Here is a 22,905-nt window from a genome sequence, read left to right on the forward strand (position 1 = left end):
TCGTGGCTCGTACTTCGAATTCGTCGAGGAAGGGTCTTCCAGCTGTGTGGTCAATGACACAATGTCGAAGTGAAAGTGCAACGTATACATCGTAGCAAGAAAGAAGGACGAACCTACGCGTTGTGCTACCTCGCGCACAAGAGAGTTACTCGAGAGAGTCCGTCCTCGTTGCTCTCTGCTAACTGCACAGCCATCAACGCTCTACAAAGACCGTGCTCGCACTATGTACCACCCGGTTAGAAACTGGTGAACGCATACCACACTGCGAAACTGGCTATAAGTTTCCGTGGCTAACGATGTCGTATTAATAGAACGGGCCGATCGAGTACCAAAGGGTTTAATCGCTTCCTCGTGCAACGACGTTCTTTTCGCGCAGTGTTCTCCTATCGTGTCCGTATCGAGGTCCACACCTCGTACGGTATATACGGTATGTACGACGACGGTGAAACAATTACACGTGCCGATTTGATCGATGTAACGCGTATCGTAGATTCCGATTATCACGTCACACACACGAGAAAGTTACACGCGAAGAGTTCGAGACCGAACAATGGCAGCTGCCTAGAACTGCAGCTGAATTTCTACACGTTGTCAACGGACAAGGTCTCGAGGCGCGGAACGGGACTGTAGTTTTCTACGTATGTAGAAGAGAGCCGCGGTCATGTAGTCACGTAACGCAAAGTATCGGATTTGTGAATGAGCAGCGCCGAGTGGGCAGCACGAGCTTCTGGGCTGTGCCTTTCATTGAAATCTAATTGGAATTCAGGCCCCGAGGCGAGAAGGATGCCTCGACTCCCACCTTCTCCCCCGTAAGGAGGATCCTTTTCAAGCTGCCAAGCCGTGCATTTTTGCACGCGCGACGTTAAGTCGCTGTATTCCGAGGAAGAAGGGACGTCTGTCTTTTGAAAGTACAAAACCGAGGGGGAAAAAAAAGGGACACGAGCGTTCGTTACAGAAACACGAACCGCCTCGAAGCACCTCGAAACCCTTGACGAAATCTACGAGCTTCTACATCTTCGAGCGACGCGTCTTTATTCTCCGTTATTCGTGTGGATTTACAAAGAAGATTGCGATTAATTAGCCACATTAAAAAAAGCGGAGAACTCGTTTGAAGCTCAGCAAGCGAATTAACCTTTGTAGCGAATCGTTGCGCGAGTTTCAAATGCCTAGAGAGACTGATAGCGTAGCATTGCTTCGGGCAAAGAATGCCAAGAACCTGTACGAAGGTGAAACCAATTAATCTATAACTATGACTCATTCAAAAAAAAAAGAAAAGAAAAGAAAAAGAAAAAATGGAGTGTCTTTATAGAACGCAGCGAAACCCCATTTTTTCACATTTTTGAATATTCCTCGAGAATAGAAGTCTTTGAAAACGCGGATAATGTAAAAAGTAAATTCTTTAATTACAAGACTGTGTATGCAGCCGTATACATTTACTTGTAATCGGCATGCCTCTAACTAACGTGCCAGTCATTCATATTTCGTAATTAACGTAAAGCTCAAGAAAGCGTAATTCGATCGTCGAGGAGTGCAAATGAACGGACGATGTTGAAACATTTGCGGAACACGCCACGTACGAGTTTAATTAATCAGGAATAAATTGCGTTTCCTCGGACTTTCAGTGGATCGCACGGCTCAGTTCGCAGCGAGCAACTTTCTTCGTTCAGATCGCGATACGCGATCGTTCTAAATCAGCACGTGGCCTCCGCTGTAGCGTTCACCGTCCACGTGTTATTAGCTAAACGAAAATTTTAGTTTCGACAAACTTTCTTCAGTCGTTGCATGCATTATATCGAGCGAACGAGACGTGCCTCGATCCACAAAATGCTTCATCTGAATCTCGTCGTGTTCTACATACGTAACGATTCGACCGATCGACCAGTTGTCCAATTAACGATTACCAACACGATTACCTGCTACACGATTGCCAATGGTGATTGCGGTTAGCGGCGGGTACGACAATCGTTTCACAGAGGCGTTCCATTTCGTGTAAACGCATTTACAGAGAGACAGTTTTTATCGCGCGTGGAAAATTTCGATCCAGGAACCGTTGGCTGCGATTTCCGACAAAATTGACATTCCAGCAAGCGTGCGCGATCGTTTACCGCGATGGTCGTTGATTACAAAACGCGCGGCCGATTACAAAATGCGCACGCGTCGTTGGCCAGAAACGAAAGGAAAAATACGCGGTAGGCGCCACCGTGGATTTTTCTCCGATTATTATTGGAATCGGCTCGAAATCGGTGACGATTCGCGATCACGGGCCAAAAGAACAAGGGGAAAGTGTGTACAAGACATGGGAAACGTGTCCGGCATTCATGCAGCCTCGGAAACGAATTTTGAAGCAGACACGTCCCGATGATACCGATTTCCTTCGATTCTGCCCTGCTCATTTGTTTAATCTGTGCTTATAAATATTCCATCGTAATAGACGTGTGATAGAATACCGTTCGATGGCCTTGAGAGACATAGTCAGACAAGAAACGAAAGAAATGTTTGCTCTGTTACTTAGTCGAAGCTTTAGTGGAGTCGTACTTAATAGAAACGGTATCTCGCGTTTTTGAGTTCTTTTTCTACAGAAAGTACTTTGTTTGATGCGTGAAATCATTTTAACTTCGAATAATTAAAGGCATTAAAATTATTTGTGAGAATCACGTGTTATGTTATTTTTCTATGACCATTAACAAAGAAATTATTGTTGACGCATGGTCACGAATAGACACAGTTTGACGTATACTACGCGTCGTAAAAGTAGTCATCTAAAGAGAGTGCCCGAGGTAATAATTTTGAAACATTTTCACATTACAGGACGAGAGAGGCAGACTGATGAGGAGAAACATCGTAAGATACGCGGTGCTCGCGTACGTCATTACGCTTCAGAGGATTTCCTTGCGCGTGAAGAGACGGTTCCCGACGCTTCAGCACATCGTAGACGTTGGTCAGTGAGTTACTCGTTCATATATATTACCTAAATCGTTTTACTTTCTTTTATTCGACGAGAGCAAGGAACGTGTGTCGCTTTTAGAGACTCTCATTTTGAGTACGAGCTATTTACGGAACTAAACGTAAAATGCGAATGTATGTATTAAAAGGCAGCGAGCAGGAATAAATATTTTTGTTGTAACGCGGTGAAAAAGGGAGAAAAGTAATAACTAAATGGAACAACCGATAATATTATAAGCTTCTGTTCAGGACAGACATTACAAAATATTTATTCCGCTGTTATCTACATTCGTAGACTGATATGTTACGTAAGAATCGTTTCTGACGAGGAGTATTAAATCGTTACTTCACTTTCTATGCGAATGATCTTATCTGTTATTCACCGCTAAGCGTTTTGTCTACATTTGCATTTATACGTTGACTAGCAAACAGATTCGAGCACGAAATCTTGACGCAGACTGAAGAATTGTAATTTTTATTACCAAACGGATTAACTAATAATATCGTTAAAGGTTTAAGAGTTCAATGCAAAATATAATTTGGGAGCGGACTCGGTTGCTACTTGAAGGACGCGTAGTCGATTAACACACGTGCCAATTCCTATACAATTAAGCGACTCTTATGGTAACAAGGACAGTTCAACGACAAATGTACGCGGATTCTTTCCAAAATGAAAGAGACGTCAAGATTTTTGGCATTCCCAGAAGAATTACAATCAGTCCTTAATAAGTAATTCGTATGGATCAATTGTATGATAAGCGACGTTGTATTTGCGTGATGGAACCGTTATTTAATCGAAATTGAACCATGTGTCATGCATAACCTTCGAACGATTGCCCAGCGATCTGTAACTGTATGTCTCTGATGGAAACGTTATTTATACACATGTTTCAAATCATTAACGCTCTTGTTACTTCGTGTTTCGACACTTTCTTTTCATATTTGAAAACCTTGGAGCAATTTATGAGTTTACGATCTGTCCTTACTACCGACAAAGAGAGAGAGGAAGATACGCCAGCTTCGAACACTGGTAAATAGTCTTCAAAATTCCGATAATCATGCAATCTATTCACAAATTACACGACTCACCATTATCGTTGTTTGTGGCCGCTATTTTCTTCAAAATTTCCTTTCTTCTACATTAGGATTAGAATTGTCAATCACTTCTGCAGACACGTAGTTATGTTGAGACAATTTTCTCTGTATTATACGTATTTGTTTGTTTTATTATGAACAAGCAGACATTCGTGATTTAAAATAGGGTACATGTCAAACTCACTAAAACAAAACTCCTTCCCATTAAAGAATCCTTTGGAATATTTGCTAAAATAATACTTGACACAATTTGCAAGTATTATCAATTATCATTAAAGTAACTATTACTCGCAATATTATCGTTTTGAGAGAGAGCTATGAGTATTATATTAAGAAAATTTCACAAATATATTAAGAGGCATGTCACGAGTTAGAAGACACACACGGTCCCTTTACTTGTCCACGTGCATTCTGATTCCAGTTACATAGACTAATAAACCAAGATTTATCACACATTCTTTGAATACGTACGTGGAAAGAACAAGTCAGAGTAGATATGCATTCCTTTCGTTCTATGAACACAAAACAGTCGTGACAAATTTCACATTCAGAACAATTCACACACGACGCTGGTACCACTCAATTCGCCATACTTGTTTAACATCGGCAAAGAAGCGCGCGCAGCTAAAACATAAAATACTATGGCTCTATTTTCGAAGTCATACTCCATACTCTCAAACGTGATTTTCATTTAAAATTCGAATAAAATGCTTCGAAAGGAGTTTAAAATCTGAATGTAATATGTAAAACTAGATAATAACGTTCCAATTTAAATCTTAATTAAGAAGTGTAAAGTAAGAGATTTGAACTTGCAAATTTAGATTTACGGATTTAGATTTGAAGATTTAAAGTTAAAGATATCCGTCCGCAAATTTAAATTTCTAATTTGAATTTCTAATTTTAGTGTAACCAGATTCTTGTAACTGTTCTTATCTAAAACGTTGTTAGAGGATCTAGTGCGATTGACAGAAATTGCGCCTAACGATTTTCACAATTACGCTTACGGTATCTTTAAACAGGGAGAAAGAAGCGATTTCTCGGGATGCAAAAGAACGACTCGAATCACCGTGGTTTTTGTCAATCGGCGGCGGCGGCGGCGAGGATGTGCATGTCGACTAGAAATAGCACGCATTTTTCAGGCGCCGGTTCCGCGAATCTTCCATGAACATGAGCATGCTCCCCGTGGCCGGAGAAATAAGTGACGAGAGCGATAACAAGAAACGATCCTTCCGTGGAATTATCTCCGCGGACACGTGAACACGTTAGCATCACGCACACTAGTCGCAAAAGAAACGTGCCGTCGGTTCGCCGGTGCCACGGTAAAAGAACTCCGCAAAGACGATCCAAATCCGTTCTGCGGCGACTCTGGAAACGAGCTTGTCTCGCCAACAAAACGTTGCAGATCGTCGCGTGAGATCTCCATCAATAATTCATGCAGCGAGAATGCAACGTATTCCCCAAGCTTGAGGAAAAAAGACGAAACAGTATTTCAAGCGACTGCAAACACTACTCTAAATGCGAGACGTTGAACGCCGACCAGTAACATCCAGACGTAATTGTGATTTTGCGGTGTTACGTCCTTCCGAAGGATTATGCCGATATTTATGGTCGCGTAAATAAAACATAGTACATACCTAGCCATGATCTTGAGACAGAAGGAAGTTAGAGGACAAACGAGACATTCGATCGTTCACTAGCTACGTCTCAGACTACACTGGTCCTGGTTTCTAGTTTGTCTTTCCTGAGATATGTCAATGCCAATGCTGTTGTGACATCGACGAACGTATTTCGTGCTGTTTTTAAATCTGCCAAGTAAATAGCACGTTTTGAAACAATTTCTGTTCGTGGATAAATGCAACGTTGTTTGAAAGCAAATGATGTTTAACAGGGACATGGAATACTAAGAAGGTCACTGGTAGTTTTAGAACAGCGACCTATGCATAAAATAGTAAACATTGCGTTCTATTTATAACGTACGATCGTGTTCTTTACCGAAACAAATCGAAAAAATGTCAACTACATCCGATTGCGATTCTCCACAATTGCAATGAGTATTCCGGGCGTAACAGTACGAAAACGTGCGTACAGCAGATTTTAGAGCGCTTAAATTGCAAACGATTCTATTTACTAGTCGCATCGCAACGCAACCGTTATGGTCGTTGACTTTTACTGTAGTTTGCGAAAGACGCAGATGCAAATCACTACTGACACGGAATAGGTACTGGTATCAACAAGTGAAAAAGAATTACTCAGCCTTATTACAGCCTCTTGTGTTCCGACGATTCGATAAAACGTGGTGCAATCGTTTCCCACAAATATGAAACGTCTGTTTACAGGTTTATGTTAAGAATATTACGCTGCTAACGATCGTCGATAAACGAAAGCGTCGAAGTAGGCGTAAGTAACTATTAAAACAACAGGAACGAATTCCATGAATATCGCTGCCGATCGGTTAGCATCGAGAGATCCGCGATATTATTAGCAGGGCGTACCAATTTCGCGAGGATCGCGGTCTGAAAATTCCCATCGGTTCGAAAGAATCTCGAGAGCTGGGTCGCCGGTGTAAATCGAACGGCACGACTCACGCCGCCAGGCAATTTTCACGTGCGTCCGGGTAATTTTCAAGAAGCGAGCCGAGGCCTTAGAAACGCGGAGCGCCGGCGCCAGTTCCTCATCCTTTTCCTTTTCCTTCTTGGCGAGATATTCGTTTTGCTCGCGGTACGCGCCGACCGGACCAGCGCCATGTAGTTTACAGTCTATTCCCGGAGCCCAACCGAGTCGACGTTACAACAGGCTCCTTTTTATTACCTGCTATGTCGTCGTCTTTTTTTCTTTTCTCCACGCGATCTCTCTCTCCTTCCTCTTCGGGTATGCATAAAAATAACCATCTGGTAATTATAGTCCATCTGAAATACCGATACTATGTCATTTGATAAGATAATCACCATCACCGACTGTCTTTGGTTTCCTCGAAGGGTCTATCGACCGCGTGTCTCACGATTCTCGGTCGCTCTCTTGCCGATTTCTTGATCGGACGCCGCGACCTCCCATCGCTGCCATTGATTTTCACCGTTACCATGGCGCCTTTCGAGTTCTCCAACGCGTTCCCCGACGCGTTCTCGAACCTTCTCCGATTTATCGCACGTCATTAGTCGTATACACTAGTTCCATAGATATACCGTATATACTCCATTAATTTCATCTCTTAACGACCTTGCTTTTCCTACGACTATCGTGCTAGTTCTGATTGCCGTTTTATCGAAATCGGCCAGTTTATGTCCTCGTAGCACGCTATCAACGGAAAATTGTACGTCCATAATGCGTCGACCAGTTATATATATATATATATATATATATATATATATCGAAAGTCTTACAATTCCACGTACAGCCCCAAGATCTACATACGCTCATACGCGACTACTGGTTTCAACCAGGCGATAGGATATGTATGCAGACGACGTTAAATATAGCAAGACATAATGAGAGCCTTAATCTATCTTCGGCTACAGGTGGTAATTGGCTAGACTAGTATATCGAGCTCGCGATAGATGTGGCTTCGGCTCGCGAGAGTTGCGGTGGTGGCGCGTGAGCGAACCATCATCATCATTATCTTGAAGATCGACGTCGTCATCATCGTGGCCATCCACATAGGCCTGGGCAAGAAACTCGAAAACCCGTTTCCTCTTCTTCTTGACCGCTTCTTCGTCGCTCCACTGTCTCCATACCCATCCATGGTCCCGGTCGCATGCATCGTCTTCTCGGTCGACCGTAATACGCCGCACGCGCTACCTATATTTAGCACAAATTATTGTTCCGACGAGAGTTTCTCTCCGCTATTATGTCGACCGATCGGCGCCTGTTCGATACGCAAGAAAATAATTACTCGCCTGGAGAGCGTGCGTGCGATGGATCTGCGAGCTAGATTACGATCGCGGGATTTTAAGAGGTGTCGACGGGCGTGGAAAATCAAAGAGCACAATGCTGCGAATCCTTTCAATGGGAACGGAAGATCGCGAAATTGCGAGGTGGTAACGAGAAAATTCAACGTTCTCACTGATTTAGCACGTATTTAGCAGTTGATTAAATGGTGGATCGAGAGAAAAAGTGTCGACCATGGAAACGATAAAGGCGCTGTTCTAAAATTAACGGAACACTCTAGCTTCTGCTTCTGTTTCCTTGACCTTTCCACGAACAGTTAGAATGTACATGTTCTTGAGCGTAAGATGGCCTGATTTCCACTTCTGGTGTTTCTGAAATGCCGGAAAATGCGGCGACTGTGAGGCGTCCTTGTAGAGGGTCAGTCTTGTGAAAGGTCGTATCTTTCGATCCGATTCGGATCCGCGCGAACAAAGAAAACGGAGCAATAAAAAACAACTAGCCATCTCTCTGTTTGAATAAACGTTTATTGGTTGTTTGATTTTCGTAGAATTTTGTCAATTTTTTCTATTTTATCTTCTGACACTGACACTTGTGTTAGAACCCTGATTTGAATTCGATCACGTGAACGAAGCGTTATTAATTCGTCGATGACGAACTACTCAAAACACCTCGCATCTGTGTAAATCGATTGTATTTTCATACTCGTTTATTATTCATCGTTTTATCACTCTTGTGCCGCGAGCGTCAGAAGGAAACAAAGTGGCGGGTTTGTAGAACATTTCTCATGTTCGTATATTCGGAAACAATATATCTGAAGTGTCAACGCGCTTCTTGCAGTTCTAAATATAACGATAAAATTGAAAGCTATACACAAACGTTAACTTCGAATCTTAAGACCAACGTGCTCAAGATATACATGGGTAGAGAAAGTAGACTAAGGTGTACAAATATCAAATGCCTATCTCAGACCTACAAGGAATCTAAAAATCAATCTTTATAGGATACGAGGTTCTTCCAACGAGATTTCAAACCGACTATTTTAGCCGATATTTATTATCGCCGAGTACAGTTCGAAGTTTCCTATACGCCATGGAACTGTGAAAGGTTCTAACAAATTTCACCAGTCAGACTTTGGTCATTCGTTGATAGTGAAATCGTTAATGACGCGCGGTATCGTGACGGTATCGTATAGTTCCACGTGTCTGCGAATAGTCGCCCGTACACGCCTTCACGGGCGTGGACTAGTCGATTTTCTCTTTGGCAGCCAGCTCTATTGTCACCCAGGGCGCATCCATGATCGCGTGTGCGCGCAATGATTTAAACTTGCCCGCTTCTAATTACGCGGTGATATTTCCTAATCAGTCCAGTTTCACCGGCGCCAAGCGTCGATACCCTGCTTGGCTGAGTGTCCGGTCGTGCGCGCCAAAAACGCGCGTATCGCGATGTCGCGCGTCCAGAAAGCTTATGAAGTTCAATGTCGATGGATGACTCTGCGGTTTCGTTGTTCCGCTGCGGATCGAAACGCAGTTTCACCCTTGCAATTACGACCGCGATGACGAAACCATTGCTGGACTACACGTTGTGGATCGGGCTTAAAGAAGTACGAACTGGACTGGGGGACTGGTTTTCTTCGAAGGATGCTTTTCAGCGTCGGTTCGACGCGGTGGAGCGGGCAGCCACAGATGAGAAGGAGGAGAGACGAGGAGCATGGTTGATTTTTTACCTTCGTGGCGACCTTGCCAGCCGAGCAAGGATCCCCGCGTTTATTGACCCCTATAACCATTCTCCTCTTTAAGCCCGTTGTGCATCCGAGTTGTGCTCGGACCGCTCCCTCTCTTGCTTATCTCCGTCTTCAGCTGATGCTTTCGAGAGGTAAACATCCTTCAGAAACGAGTATGACTTCTTCTTATTCGTCGAAGCGGTTTCAATCGGTGAACTTGTTCGTTGCGCGACCACGTAATTTTCTTAGATTCCGCCTTGTTCGCCGCGTAATCGTTTCTGAAAATCGAACTGTTTTGCTCTTTGCTCGAGACTACTGTTATCCGTTACGTACAGGCTCGCCTAGCTCGATTAAACTGATAATGGAACGCCACGTTTGCCGACGTTCAGAAATTTTACCGTCTTTATTGCACGATTAACGTGTCATTAATAACGATCGTACACAGCCTGTTGCGCCATTTATGTTCGATTCGCGATGACTACACAAGATCCATGTTATTGACTTACATACTCGAGGTGTAAATAACTCGCGCCACGATCCGATTCGCTTCCACGCGAATCCTTTCGCAATTAACGTCGATTTTGTCTCGTTAGCGGTTATTAACTGCGTGAAATAACCGACGAGATTCTCTTTCGAAATTCGTCGCGTTACAATGTCATCGACATTTTCATCGAATCGTGAGGTCATTGTCGTCATTGCCAACGATTCCACTTTGCTTATAAATCGATGCCACGAGCTAAGCATAAAGCCCGTGAAAGCGAGCACAAGTTACTTCCGAACGACGATATTCGCGCGCTTTCGAAAAATTTCGTTTCGAGCGGATGGCGTCGCGTATTTTTCCGCGTGAAAATCGCCAAGTGTAACGTGCGAAAGCGGCTGAGTTTCGTCAAGCCCGAACGATCGTCAAATATTTTTTTTTTAATCAGGGCAAAGCTAATCTCTTTAACGTCAATTTCCAGGAATAAACCGCATAGAATAATAAATAGTTTCTTTTCAATCAATTTTATCGCTCATTTATTAACATAAATTACAGCTGTATAATCGATTTGCTATCAGTCAATTATTCTTTACGAAAGGAGCGCTATGACATTGTTTCTTGCGCCGAAGTCATTCCTGATTACAAAAATCAAGCATCTGCATCTTCTAATTGTCGAGCTAATTGACAAAATGTCGGGCATTATGTTAATCGTCTCAGCGTACTTTAGGTGCGTTCGCAATGCCGTATTCGTGACTTTTGCGTGACTCATACGATGAGTTATCGCTCACGACTCTCTCAGTTGCAAATTCTCGAACTCATTGTATAGAAGCCATGTGACCATGCGATTGCATCAAGGTCGTACACACCGAATAAAGAACCGATTGCATATCGATTCAGCCGGTAGCGCGGCGTACCGTTTCGATCCTATAGAATGCTCGTGTGACGTCTACAGTCGATTTCGTTCCATCGGCGATCGATAACTCTCGACGCAAAGACGCCATCGATAACTTTCATCTAACAGTAAAATATCTGTACAATTCATCCTTGAGATAGATTTTAACCAGCTATAAACGGCTGATATGAATTTCTTGTATGTGAGTCTCGTAACGAACGAATAAATAGGAAATTCATCGCCCGAAACAGCGACGAGAAATGATCCACGCACGTCGAAAAACGGGCACATACGCGAGCCATATTGGTACCAACGGCATTTTGCGCGTTGGTTTTTCCGATTAAGGTCATTACCTGAACCTGCTCGGTAACATATGTGCCACCATTAATAACTAGACGTCAACACTTGCGTTTCTTTGATCGGGCAGACTGTTTCTTTCGGATGGCTACTTGTCGGGGAACGACGCCACGAGTTATTTCGATAACTGCTCGAACGATGGCGTCGCTTTTTTCGGCCGTTTGCTTCTAGCTTCGTTATAGATACCGTCCGTACAGAACGCACCCGTTTCTGCTCTAACAATAAAAAGATTCCCCTCGAGAGAAATTATCAGGATCCCGTTAACCGATCGAATACCAATCGAGCGTAGTTACTACGATGCTCACTGCGGTCGCCCGTGACTTTTAAGATGGTTTTTTCGTCTGAGGACGATCGTTAAAGAGTCCAGCAGGACAGAGTCTGGAACGTTTCTGTTGCACCCATAAAACACAAAGCGTCGCATAATGTCTCCAATTGTTCAACTATCGACGACGATTCGTTCACGTGATCGGTCGCACAAGAACGTCGTCACTTGTTTATACGAGGTGTTTCGATGCGATAGGATACAAACTCGAGACGAGTAACACGCTTAATTAGCTGGTAGAGCACACACACACGGCGGGGACAACAAAACAATCATAATAAAGATAGACCGAAGATGAAGCGTGTGGCTTTAATTTCGCAGACATCTACGGACGCGTAACGTATTCCTACAAGAAAGCAACAGCTTGTGAAATCGACTGTTATTTATGATAGGTGTTTTCTCACAATGCTTTTTCACTCATTATTTGTTACACACCGCTAAGAAGGCATATCGATTTCGAGGTCATTTACTAATTGCCGACATGTTCAACTAGCGTCCAAGCGTTAGGTGTTGCACGGTACCATATGTTGTTCTAACTTCGAGAAAAACTGTATCAATTGTAATACCTATATGTTTTTTTTTTATGTCATAATCTGTGCAATTTCAAAAACGTTTATATATAAATGCTTAAATATAGCTTCATGGTTAATAAGATCGTTATATTGTAATACTGTTTGACGAAAAAGATGAGATAGCTATACTACGTGAGAACGAAGTTCATCAAGAAATTTCACTATCTTATCGAGCCGCGTTCCTTCTGTAAAAATTGTACAATAATATTTCATTTAGACGCGAAAAAGTTTCTACAACATTGCTAATTGTAACCACAGCGCTATCACGTTTCAGGGAGATATCGGTTAAAAGTTATATAATAAATACGTAATGCGAATTGTGGGCGGAAATCGGCAACTTAGCATTCTTCCAGCGAGTGTCTAGTTTTCTTTCGGAAATCGACGGCCTTACATTTAGCGGCGTTATAGCTAACTATTCGACGTGTTCTTCTAAACGGGAAGACCATCGCCTGACTAATAGCGTATTCTCGATTGCGCTCTTGGCTACGTGCAATGTGCATCATTCTCCACGTGTTTCATGTTTACGAACCGGTCACGTGAGCAGCCACAAGCCATTACATAATCGTCGTATTGCCTGCTGATAAACAATCGCCCTTTCTTCCTATAACGCTAATGGATATCATTTAACGATCTCTAAGTGTTCGAATTTATCACGCACGTGGATTGTCATATAATCTTTGTAAAATACGCCGACGGAAGATCTTATGGACAATGTAGAAGGATTGAAACGTTACAAGCATCGAACGGTGTTAATAGTAAAATATCTAGCATGTTCCGAGAAACCACGGATATATAATTAAACAATGATGCGCGAATACACGTGGCAACTACAGGGTCGACGAGTTTAAAAAGTTTCGTATACATTTGCATTCGTATAACGAGTTGCATGCGCGAAAGTCGCGTTGTGAGGTACAGATCGCTCGATAACGCGACACATATGCAAACGCGTTCGTCGATTAACGAATCGCAGGTGAATTTATCCGATGGAGACAGCTTTGACTTATTGCCACTCGATAATTATTCCTCTTCACGTTCCAGCCGGGTTATCGGTTTGCCAGCGACAATTCGGTAACCGTCGGTTCGGTGAAAGTTCGCGGGAGATCTCTATGCCACGTTTCTACTTCGATATAGTTTCGTCTTCACGCTCGAAAGTTTTAATAGAGTGAAAATGACCTAGCGATCCCGCTGTTTCTTTCCAGGTCTGATGATGGAGTCGGAGAAGAAAATCTTCGAGATGATGAACAAGAAGGCGGCCATGTCGAAGTACTGGATGCCTCTGGTTTGGGCGACGAACATCATCAACAGGGCCAGGAGGGAAGCCTTAATAACTAGCGACCAAGTAGTGCAAACCCTCCTTGTCGAGCTAAGCGACATCCGGAAGAGGCTTGGCGCGCTCATTGGTTACGACACTGTTTGCGTTCCTCTCGTTTACACTCAGGTGAGTATCGAAATATTCTAGAAAACCGTGTCACCGTTCGAATTTTATAATTCTTTGAATATTCTGTTCGATAAAACGTCGAATGATTGAAAACGTGAAGGTGAACTAGACATGTGAAATTGTTTGGAAGGCAGACAACATTCACCGGAATGAAATGAATTTTCGAATCTGCCGGTAGATCATCCAAGTTTAAAGTTTCTCCTCGTTGACAAGCGTTACAAAAAGCGAAGATTTAATCAAGGAATGGCACAACGTATTATTCTGTTTCCAATCTCATTCAGAAATCGTGGAGAAGCCGGGTAATTGCGATGGCGTTTACCGTCATTGAGAAATGCCAAGTGTTTTAAACGAACGTCTTCATCCCGAGCTGATTCTCATCGTAACCACCTCGTCGCTTTGATACTGTTGACAGTGTGCAGCGCACGCTTGCGTAAGTCTCAATTCCGTTGTTAGCTTCACAATGCAACGTTTTCTCTCGCCATTTCCTCTAATCAAGTTTTTCCAATAGAATCTCTCTAACATCTTTCTAACGCTTGTAAGCTTGTTTCATGCTCATCTCTTAGCGAGAGTTTCAACAAACGCGAGTCGACACGTCCGGCGTTAAGGGAACGGCCGTTCCTTCGAACGGTGCATTTCAATTTGCCCGGCCGAGTGTAGTTTCCATAGCAAGAAGTTAACGAGCTTCGAGGCAGTAGCGATCATTAGAAAGTACGTCACCTCGTTGCAACACGATATCATCGATAAAAGACTCGATGCGTAATTGCGGAGGCCGCCGACGCTCGAAGATCATTCATTTAATATACGGCAGACATTAAAAAGTTACCGACTATCCAAGATCGATGTTAACAATGTGTTCGTGGCTCTCTTTATCCAGTTCGAAGGACTCGATTTGTTGCGGCGTAGTAACAAAACGGATCCATTCTTGGAAAGATGTTTCGTATTCGCAATTAGCAGGCACGTATTCATTGTGCAACGTTAATTGCTCATCAGCTAACGTCCCTAATTGTCGGCTACGAACGCCATTATTTTCGCGGTATTAAAGAGTTGTTCGCGTCATGATCTTGTATATACGTGGCCAATGCCTGGGAAACGATCTTCGTCCAGGCTTGATAAATTCAACTTTAAAGGCATTCTCTAAAACTGGTTAATAAGCACAGATCTGAAAAGCGTGATGTGCAACTGAATCAATCACAGTCGACATTACATGAACGATGAGAAAATTCTTCATTCATTGTGCAAAATTGCGTCATCGACTGCCAAGGATAATAATAAATACGAAATTGAAACACATCGAACGAGGAAAAGTATGATAAAAAAAAAAAAAAAACCGATCGCCTTTTTCCTTCGGGGATATGTCGATACGTTAAACGTCGGGGATTTCAATACCGATTACATTTATTTCGACCACAGACGATGGGGTAAGCCACTCGGTTAGTCAGCTGCATAGAACAGAGCTCATTTTTATTCCCGTAACTCGTACTCCTCACATAAATTATACCGGTAATGGAACTGATCGATGATTCGCGTTCCGCATTAGTTTATCAGTCGGTGGGAGAATGCTTGGGATTCTTGGTTGGAAAATAGAGCATGCTCACGCGAGGAAAACGTGCTATTAATCCGTACCACGAGAGTCAGGATGGTAATTCACAAACCAGAGACGTTTCATTACGAAGATTTCGAGAGATAAACGCACGGTCGGATTGCTTTGAATTAGCGAAAATAAGGAGAAGTGTGCGCGGAGAATGTTCAGGAAGAGCAACTCAGCTGTAATTATTTTCCTTGTCGTGTTTTCGTGTCGAAACAGAACCGTGACGTGCGTTCGTCTTTCACCAATCGCACTTTGTCTCCGTGGTAAAAGCAGGATAAAATCGCATGGTTAGGCGTAAACCAGTACGGTTCTGCGCGCCGTGTAATAATACGTTTACCGAATACTGTTCGACCTGCGGTAGTTTACTCGTATCCATCGGCTAGCATGCACGTTTGTATAGCATGTATCCGCTTGCAGAAGTTTTATAAATTTCCGAAGGAAGAGCGAGATAGAGACAGAAGGACGGAACAATTTACCTGGGATGCGACAATGCGCTTTAATTAACAGCGAATACATTACGCTGGTTATTCTTTGTCCTCCAACACAATTTTCTCTCAAATGACGTTATTATTAAAATGAAGCATCTTGCTTCAAAAGTTGAAATTCAAATGATTTAAGCGTCTTTCTGTATCTTTTCCAAACAATGTTTTTGCACGGAAATAAGTACATTGTCGATATCGTATGAGCGAAGAAGGCATGGTCAAGGATGACAAATGAGTCGAGCGGCAATCTCGTCGCGGCCTGTCGATACGGCGGAAATAAATTTCACAGTCAGTTCAACGTGCGATCGATCCTCTTCGTGTGCGCGACGATCAAAGTCTAAAGATAATCCATCGATCGTACTTTTTCTTTTATTCACAACGAGTCTTTGCATAAACCATCGTTTCCTGGTGGCCTTCGATGAGAAAGGCAGCACTCTTGATGACCTTGATATGATTTCATTCAAACCTGTTCGTCCACGCGTATACAACGCGAAAAAAGGACGAAACCCATAGGAACGTAACTCTTTGCCAAGCTTGACATTACTTGCTCTTTGGCAAAGAAACCTTTCACCTTAGAAATGGCCAACGTCTATCGTTTCATCATGATTCTAACTTTTTTACGAACTTCAGGATATCCAGTATTACTTTCTCCGAGCCCATCATTAGCTACAGCGTAGTTTGTCCATGAACAACGTACGTGTTCATCGAGGCACTGGCGTTCCTGTATTAAGTTTCATAAAGGTATTCTTGAAAACGAACGAAGAAAGTAATTCTGAGAGAAACGGTATTTATAGCGATGCAGGCAACGTGGACCAACGATGGATACTTGTTTCTTACCTTCGACCGCGTTTATTCGTTCTTCCTCGATACGCAGAAAGTATACGACACTGGTTCTAGGAATCAAACAATATGATGTAACACGGCAATATCTATCTATAAATTTCTGTCGTTTAATTTACCCATTTGTCCTCTCGGTAATCTCGCGCTGGGAACATTTGATTAGCAAATTATAATGAAGCCATTTGTTTTTTTCCTTCTTCTATCGCGCGTCGCAGAATTAACGATGACTCAATTTTATTTCGCCAATTACCAGTAGTCGACGTAACGCCGTTTTTAGGACCGTGATATTCGCGGTTCTAATCGAACGAGTTTGAACACCGTTTATTTACGTTTTCCAGGTAGTCACGCTATCGTTGTACGCGTATTTCTTTTCCGCCTTACTCGGCAGACAATTTATCGAACGCACCGACGTAGGAAGCGGAAAATACGAGGAACCGGACATGTATTTTCCATTTTTCACGGCTCTGCAGGTAAGAACATCGATCGTAAAGATGCTTGTAAAAAAAGGCGATCCCGTCTTCGATGAATAACTATCGATCAATCCGATTCGTTCGTTCCAGTTCTGCTTTTACGTGGGATGGCTGAAAGTTGCCGAGGTATTGATCAATCCTTTCGGTGAAGACGACGATGATATCGAGTTAAATTGGCTTATAGATCGTCACATTAAGGTACGAGACCAACTTTCTCCGGTTCCATCGAAATTTAAGTTAATCGTATAGAAATTGAAATTCAACTGTTGTGTCACAAGATCCATATTTATTAGCGGTGACGCGTTTCTTTGATAGGCTGGATACATGATCGTGGACGAAATGCACGAGGAACACCCAGAATTGTTGAAAGATCAATATTGGGACGAGGTCGTGCCGAAAGATTTACCGTATACGGTGGCTAGCGAGCAGTACCGACGTGAAGAGCCAAAGGGTTCAGCCGAGCATTATAAGGTCAAAGACAGCGACGCTCTGTATGCAAACGTTATATTGGGCCCACAGATCCACAATCACGTTCAGCATCGCAAGACCCACCAGGATGACATGTACGCCGATTACGTAAGTACACGTCACCAGATGAACTTGAAACTCTCGATGTGCAACCGGCTACCTGTATTTGGTGTCACGATCGGATCGTGCAGCAAACATGTTAGAAAAATATTTATTCCAGAGAAGTATTTATACTTGACATATTTATATTCGCTTACATGTATTATAGGAAAGCGTCGATACTCCGTTGGTCGAGCGAAGGAAAAATTGGCTACAACGACAAATTACTAGAATGGGCTCTGTACGTAGTTCTTCGACCACTTACAGCAGCGGCGGTGGTTTCTTCTCCAGAAATCGTCACAATAGCGTTTATAGCAGCCCTGAAACTGGAGGTTTACCGCAAACGAACAATCCGAATCTTAAGATGTCCCTTTACGATAGGCTAGTTGGACGGAAAAGCATTCGAAGTCAAAGAATGGGTCGACAAGGCAAGTGATTTACGCAAATTACTTCCGACGTGTCTTCGTACTCGACAAAATAGAAACAAGTAGAAGGAAATTAAAACGTAAGGAATTGCTACGCAACGTGATAATATAATTTTGAAGCGTGTCAAAAGAATGGTGCACAGTCTGGAATAGCGTTCTTCGTAATGACGTTCATTTAACTATTTAAATGATAATGATACGATCTTACGTAACGCCTGCGCATTCACGTTAACAGTATCTCTCGTTTCCGTAAATTAAAGTCAATAATCAGTGCCTCTAACCGAGCCGCGTTGTTCTCTGTGAAATGATGAAAAACAATTCTTTGATGTCATTACAAAAAATTGATTTCCAGAAGAAAAAAAAAAGGGGGGCAAACAATTTCAGTTCCGTTAAGATAATCGTATGTATTTCCGTTTTTCTTCGCCGGCATTTTCAAAGCTGCAATCTTTTTTGCACGTTCCAATCTGGCACGAGAAAAACATCTTTCAATGAAAGTGTCGCGAATGTTCGAAGTTTTCCCCACCTGGCTACATGCATGCAAGGAATTATGCAATGAGTAACCTTGTGTAATCTGAACAATTTCCGCAATCGCGAATCATTCTTCTCGAAAAAACTTTTCTTAAGACCTTGTGCTTCTTTCTCCAATCGTTCCTCTCACTTATGACAGAAAAAAAGGAAAGCCACGCCAGTGGCGGAAAAATACCTAAGCAATTATACCTAATCGCATTTTATCCATCCATTCTATTCTCAACCCGATTCGAGGCGGCCGAACGAAGATTAAGATTCGTTTCCTTGCTCCATAGCGGACCGTTTTCTAGCGGTAAAATAAATGCAGCCGCAAAAATTGGCATGATCATCGTTAGCCTCGTTATCATTGCTGCCGGCGCTAAGAATAGTTTAATCGTAGGCTTAGGATCGAGACGAGGACTCGATCATTCCGTAACAAGCTTGTCTAATTCATGTTCGTTTCCCGGCAGGTACCATGACGAAGTTGAATCCGGTGCCGGTTTCTCTGAAGAACCGACCTCGCATACCGACGCCGGACGTGACGAAAGAAGTAGTCGACCGTGAACAGAGATTAGCTCTATCAGCGACGAACGCGGCGAACATCGGAGCAGGCGTCGTAGGAGTGATACCGGCGAACGGCCACTATCCGGATCTATCGGTCGTGCAGGTCGTGCTCTCGCCCATTCAAGAAACGGAGGGAACGCCTGTAACTGGGAAATCTGGAGCGGCAGCGTTGGCGCAGGCTGTTCTCTCCCCTACTTTGACCAGTGCCGGTCTCGTTGCTCCTGTCACTTTAACACCTGTCACGATGTCGCAGTTAACGCAACTAGGACTGATGACGACAACTTCCGCGTCCATGATCAAACCAACGAATCAAAGCAACGGCGTTCCTAACCAAGCCACCTTAACCGAGGTGAACAGCAGCGAGGAAGAGGGGTCAGGCAGTGGAAGCAGTAGGAGTGGCAGCATTACAGGACAGGAAGAACGTTCCACGCCGTTAATAAGCCAAGACAGAAGCACTCCTCTGATAGGAGAGAGGTCCAGTCCTGTGGGTAGCGACGGTAATCCGTCTACCTTCGACAACTATAACGATCGCTCTCCCATTTTGATAAATCCCGAGAAACTCGGTTACGTGGTTACCACGATGTCGACTACTCAGGATGGTAAGATAGATCCACGTGGCAGGCGATCAGCTTCGTTGCCGGGTCCGCCAGTTGTGCAATTGCGAGAGGACAGGAGTATGTCTCTGCCACAGTCGCCGGGTCTTCAACCGAGGGAAAATCGCGCGGCCTCGGTGTCGAATGGCCACGAACCTCCCAATATAGATAGGCTCATAGTGCACGGAAAGGACATTCGACCGAGAACTAACAGCATCGGCCACGATCTCTGTAGACCGAGTCATCGTATCCAAGACACTTCGAGAAAGATCAGCAGCGTATCCTGTACCAACGCGTCGCTCTCCAGCGGTTTAGGTGCAACACCTATCACGGCGACCACCATAATGCCAGCGACTACTCCGGTTGCTGGCAGCAAGAGGGGAGAGGTGTACGTTTGACTCGTGAATCTAGGGACAATGTGGTAAATTATACTTGGTCGTGTACGGCTTTGGTCGTCGTGGACGATTCGAACGTGCGTCGCACTTGCCTAAAATCCGACTCCGTCCATTATAGCGACGATTTGGCGTTTCATACGCGGTGAGAGTAGGAAGCAATTTTCGCGCGACAAGCGTGAACGATAATGGGATTTTTTTTATCGATCGAGCTCCAAGAGCCGAGGAACGCTTCGAACGATCGTGTCACTCCGATGTAAATACGATCTTAACTTATGAGCATTTCGATCGACGAGGTAGCCAGTTATCGATACAGAATTGACACTGGTATCGCGTGTTGATCGTTCGACAATCGTAACTATTACGGAAATAACAGCGATGGAATCGAATTCGTCGATTTCTGTATGTAGCAATCGCGGAAGCGCTTCTCTTCCTTTTGTCGTAAGTATGTGCAATAACGCGGTAGCAAGATGACGGTGCGTAATCGACATTATGAATATGGTGTCGTTCTCAAGTCCTTAGCGTAAAAATTGTAACGTTCACGCGACAAGTGGAAGAAAGGAGTAGATGTTGCGAATACGTCAGTGTCGCAGATACGTGGCCTATACACGATATGCGGATAGGATACTCTTTACTATTTGTGCATGCTTTACTTTGGCTGCGTCGTAACATTGTGATACGAAATATTTTTGCTACGATAAACGCAGGGGCGAATTTAAATGCGTTTCTTCTTCTTCTTCTTTCCGCGAGTACGTACGTCGAGAAATGGAATCTCGATCGCAGATAAAGTCAGGTTACGCTTGTAAATAGCCGATCCTCGCGAGACGCCACATGACTCGTCGTTTTCGGCTTCTAGCATCTAGACGAAAGATTTTCTCTCTCATCTGAGCCGACTGTGTATTTATTCGATGCGCGACGGTAACTCGGGAACTCGACGTTATTAATCTGTTCGTGAATGGAACGACACGCCTCGAGTCAGGCTCTATTGCGAACTGGAAAATGACGAGTGCATATATGCATGTGCATGAACACGCAACGTTTGCCATATTTGCCATACTCGGAGACACTTTGCGTAAAAAAAATTGCGTGCAACTGTAATCGCGAATCTTCGATCGGAGGGACTTAAAATTGAGCTGCAACTTCCACGATGCTCTACGGTATTGCCGGTTCGGCACGCGATCTGCATCATTTATTACTCTATAATAATTTAGGAGTTAGTAAGTTAGTTTTATCGATACGAGAAACATTCGGGAACTCGTGTGCGTGAACAGCAAGTGCAAACTGCGGTAGTCAACGAACAAACTCGGCTCAAAAGAACGAATTACTTTAGAAAAAAAAAAGGATATTCTCGATGGAACCATCGATTTTATTTTTTTTTTACTGCAAATTGCACTTGCTTTTTGTTCGCCGCGTATTCAGTCACGCGCCTCTGGAGAAACGCGTGGCAGCTCAAGCTTTTTCTATATAAATTCGAGATCACGTAAATGTAAGTAACGATTCGATGTATGTACATGGTGAATTAAGCTGGCGATAGAGCCAACGAACATGTACATAGTAGATGAATTAAGTTAAGGTTACTTGGTGTATGAGATTATGAACATGCTCAATGCACGACACGCGATATTTGATCATCGATGTAAACCGAGCGTTGTCTTTGTCTTCTTCGTTGGTCGGTAAGGCCGGTTTCACACGGAGATACGCTTATCGTAATACACGTATTGCAATCTGCGTATTGTGCGAATGTCACCATTTATTGTAACGTTTCGTCTGTCGCCTTCATACGAAAAGTATCTATCGTAACCGAAATACGCGAAATGAGTATGATACGATATTTAGTATCTATCATACGCGCATCTCCGTGTGAAGCCGGTTTATGGATTGTAATTTGCAGTGAAAAATGTGTAAATACGGACGTACTTTTAATCGACTTGTTATTCCACTTTTTTTTCTCCTTCTATCTTTGCGATGTTGTAATTTAGGCAAACTTAAATCCAGATCGAATTCAGTGGATTTAAAGATATAACGTCGAGATAACGTTACATAAATCTCTTAGCCGAGACGATTGTTAAGTAACGACGATTATAATTCTAATTAGTTACTTAACGTACGAGATCACGCGAACCACTTTTTGTTAACTTAAAGGTATTATTATCTCTCGACCGAGATAATATTCTGTTCAGAGTTCCGAAAGAATTGGAACGTGATCTACTTTATAAATAAAGGAAAAGTATTTAGAATGATTTTTCTGATTTGAGCATTCGTCGGTACTCAAGTGTTACTACGATCATGAACTTCGAACAAATAGAAGCGTATCCGAACTTGTAGATATTTGTACACATAGTATTTGTATATAGATTACATCTCGTTTTCGTTATGATATCTCCGATCTGAGACTTCCTTAAGCTATATAGGTAAAGAATTGTTTCGGTGCCTGAGTCGCGTCAGCGTGATGTAAACGAACCACATGTAAGAATAGTAATACATTATTCTTATTATCTATATTCTGCAATAAAAATAAACGTTTCCAAACGCATCAATTTCTTCTGTTTCCTAAGCACAGTAGCAAAGGTTTTGAATTCGCGTGGCTAGATGATTCATCGTGCATACTGGAGATGACAGGAGATTCCATAAATTCCAATAATCTCAGAAATTCTAGAGGTCTTCGAAGCTTCCTGTAATTGCGCAAACGTTAGGGATTCAAGGAGGTATTGGAGATCTTGTCCCTTGGGAGGTTCCACAAATTTGAGAGGTACGTTTGCAATGGCGAAGATCTCTCGA

At 43.1% G+C, this 22,905-nt stretch overlaps 1 protein-coding gene across 6 annotated transcripts in view; it reads left to right on the forward strand.

Annotated features, from left to right (window-relative positions):
• LOC122568851 overlaps positions 1–22,660 on the forward strand; it is a 41,352-nt gene extending 18,692 nt beyond the window's left edge. For 2 of the 6 annotated variants that reach the window (XM_043729062.1, XM_043729063.1), the window contains exons 4-10: positions 2,809–2,938; positions 13,461–13,699; positions 16,948–17,079; positions 17,170–17,277; positions 17,395–17,655; positions 17,816–18,074; positions 19,049–22,660. In XM_043729062.1, coding sequence (XP_043584997.1) covers positions 2,809–2,938; positions 13,461–13,699; positions 16,948–17,079; positions 17,170–17,277; positions 17,395–17,655; positions 17,816–18,074; positions 19,049–20,133 — 2,214 coding nt within the window. In that variant the 3' untranslated portion in view covers positions 20,134–22,660. The other 4 variants (XM_043729065.1, XM_043729068.1, XM_043729067.1 and 1 more) reach the window with 4 other exon arrangements.
• Positions 22,661–22,905: the final 245 nt, after the last annotated feature.

Source organism: Bombus pyrosoma, linkage group LG7 (genome assembly GCF_014825855.1).
Source record: "Bombus pyrosoma isolate SC7728 linkage group LG7, ASM1482585v1, whole genome shotgun sequence".
NCBI classification, from domain to species: Eukaryota; Metazoa; Arthropoda; class Insecta; order Hymenoptera; family Apidae; genus Bombus; species Bombus pyrosoma.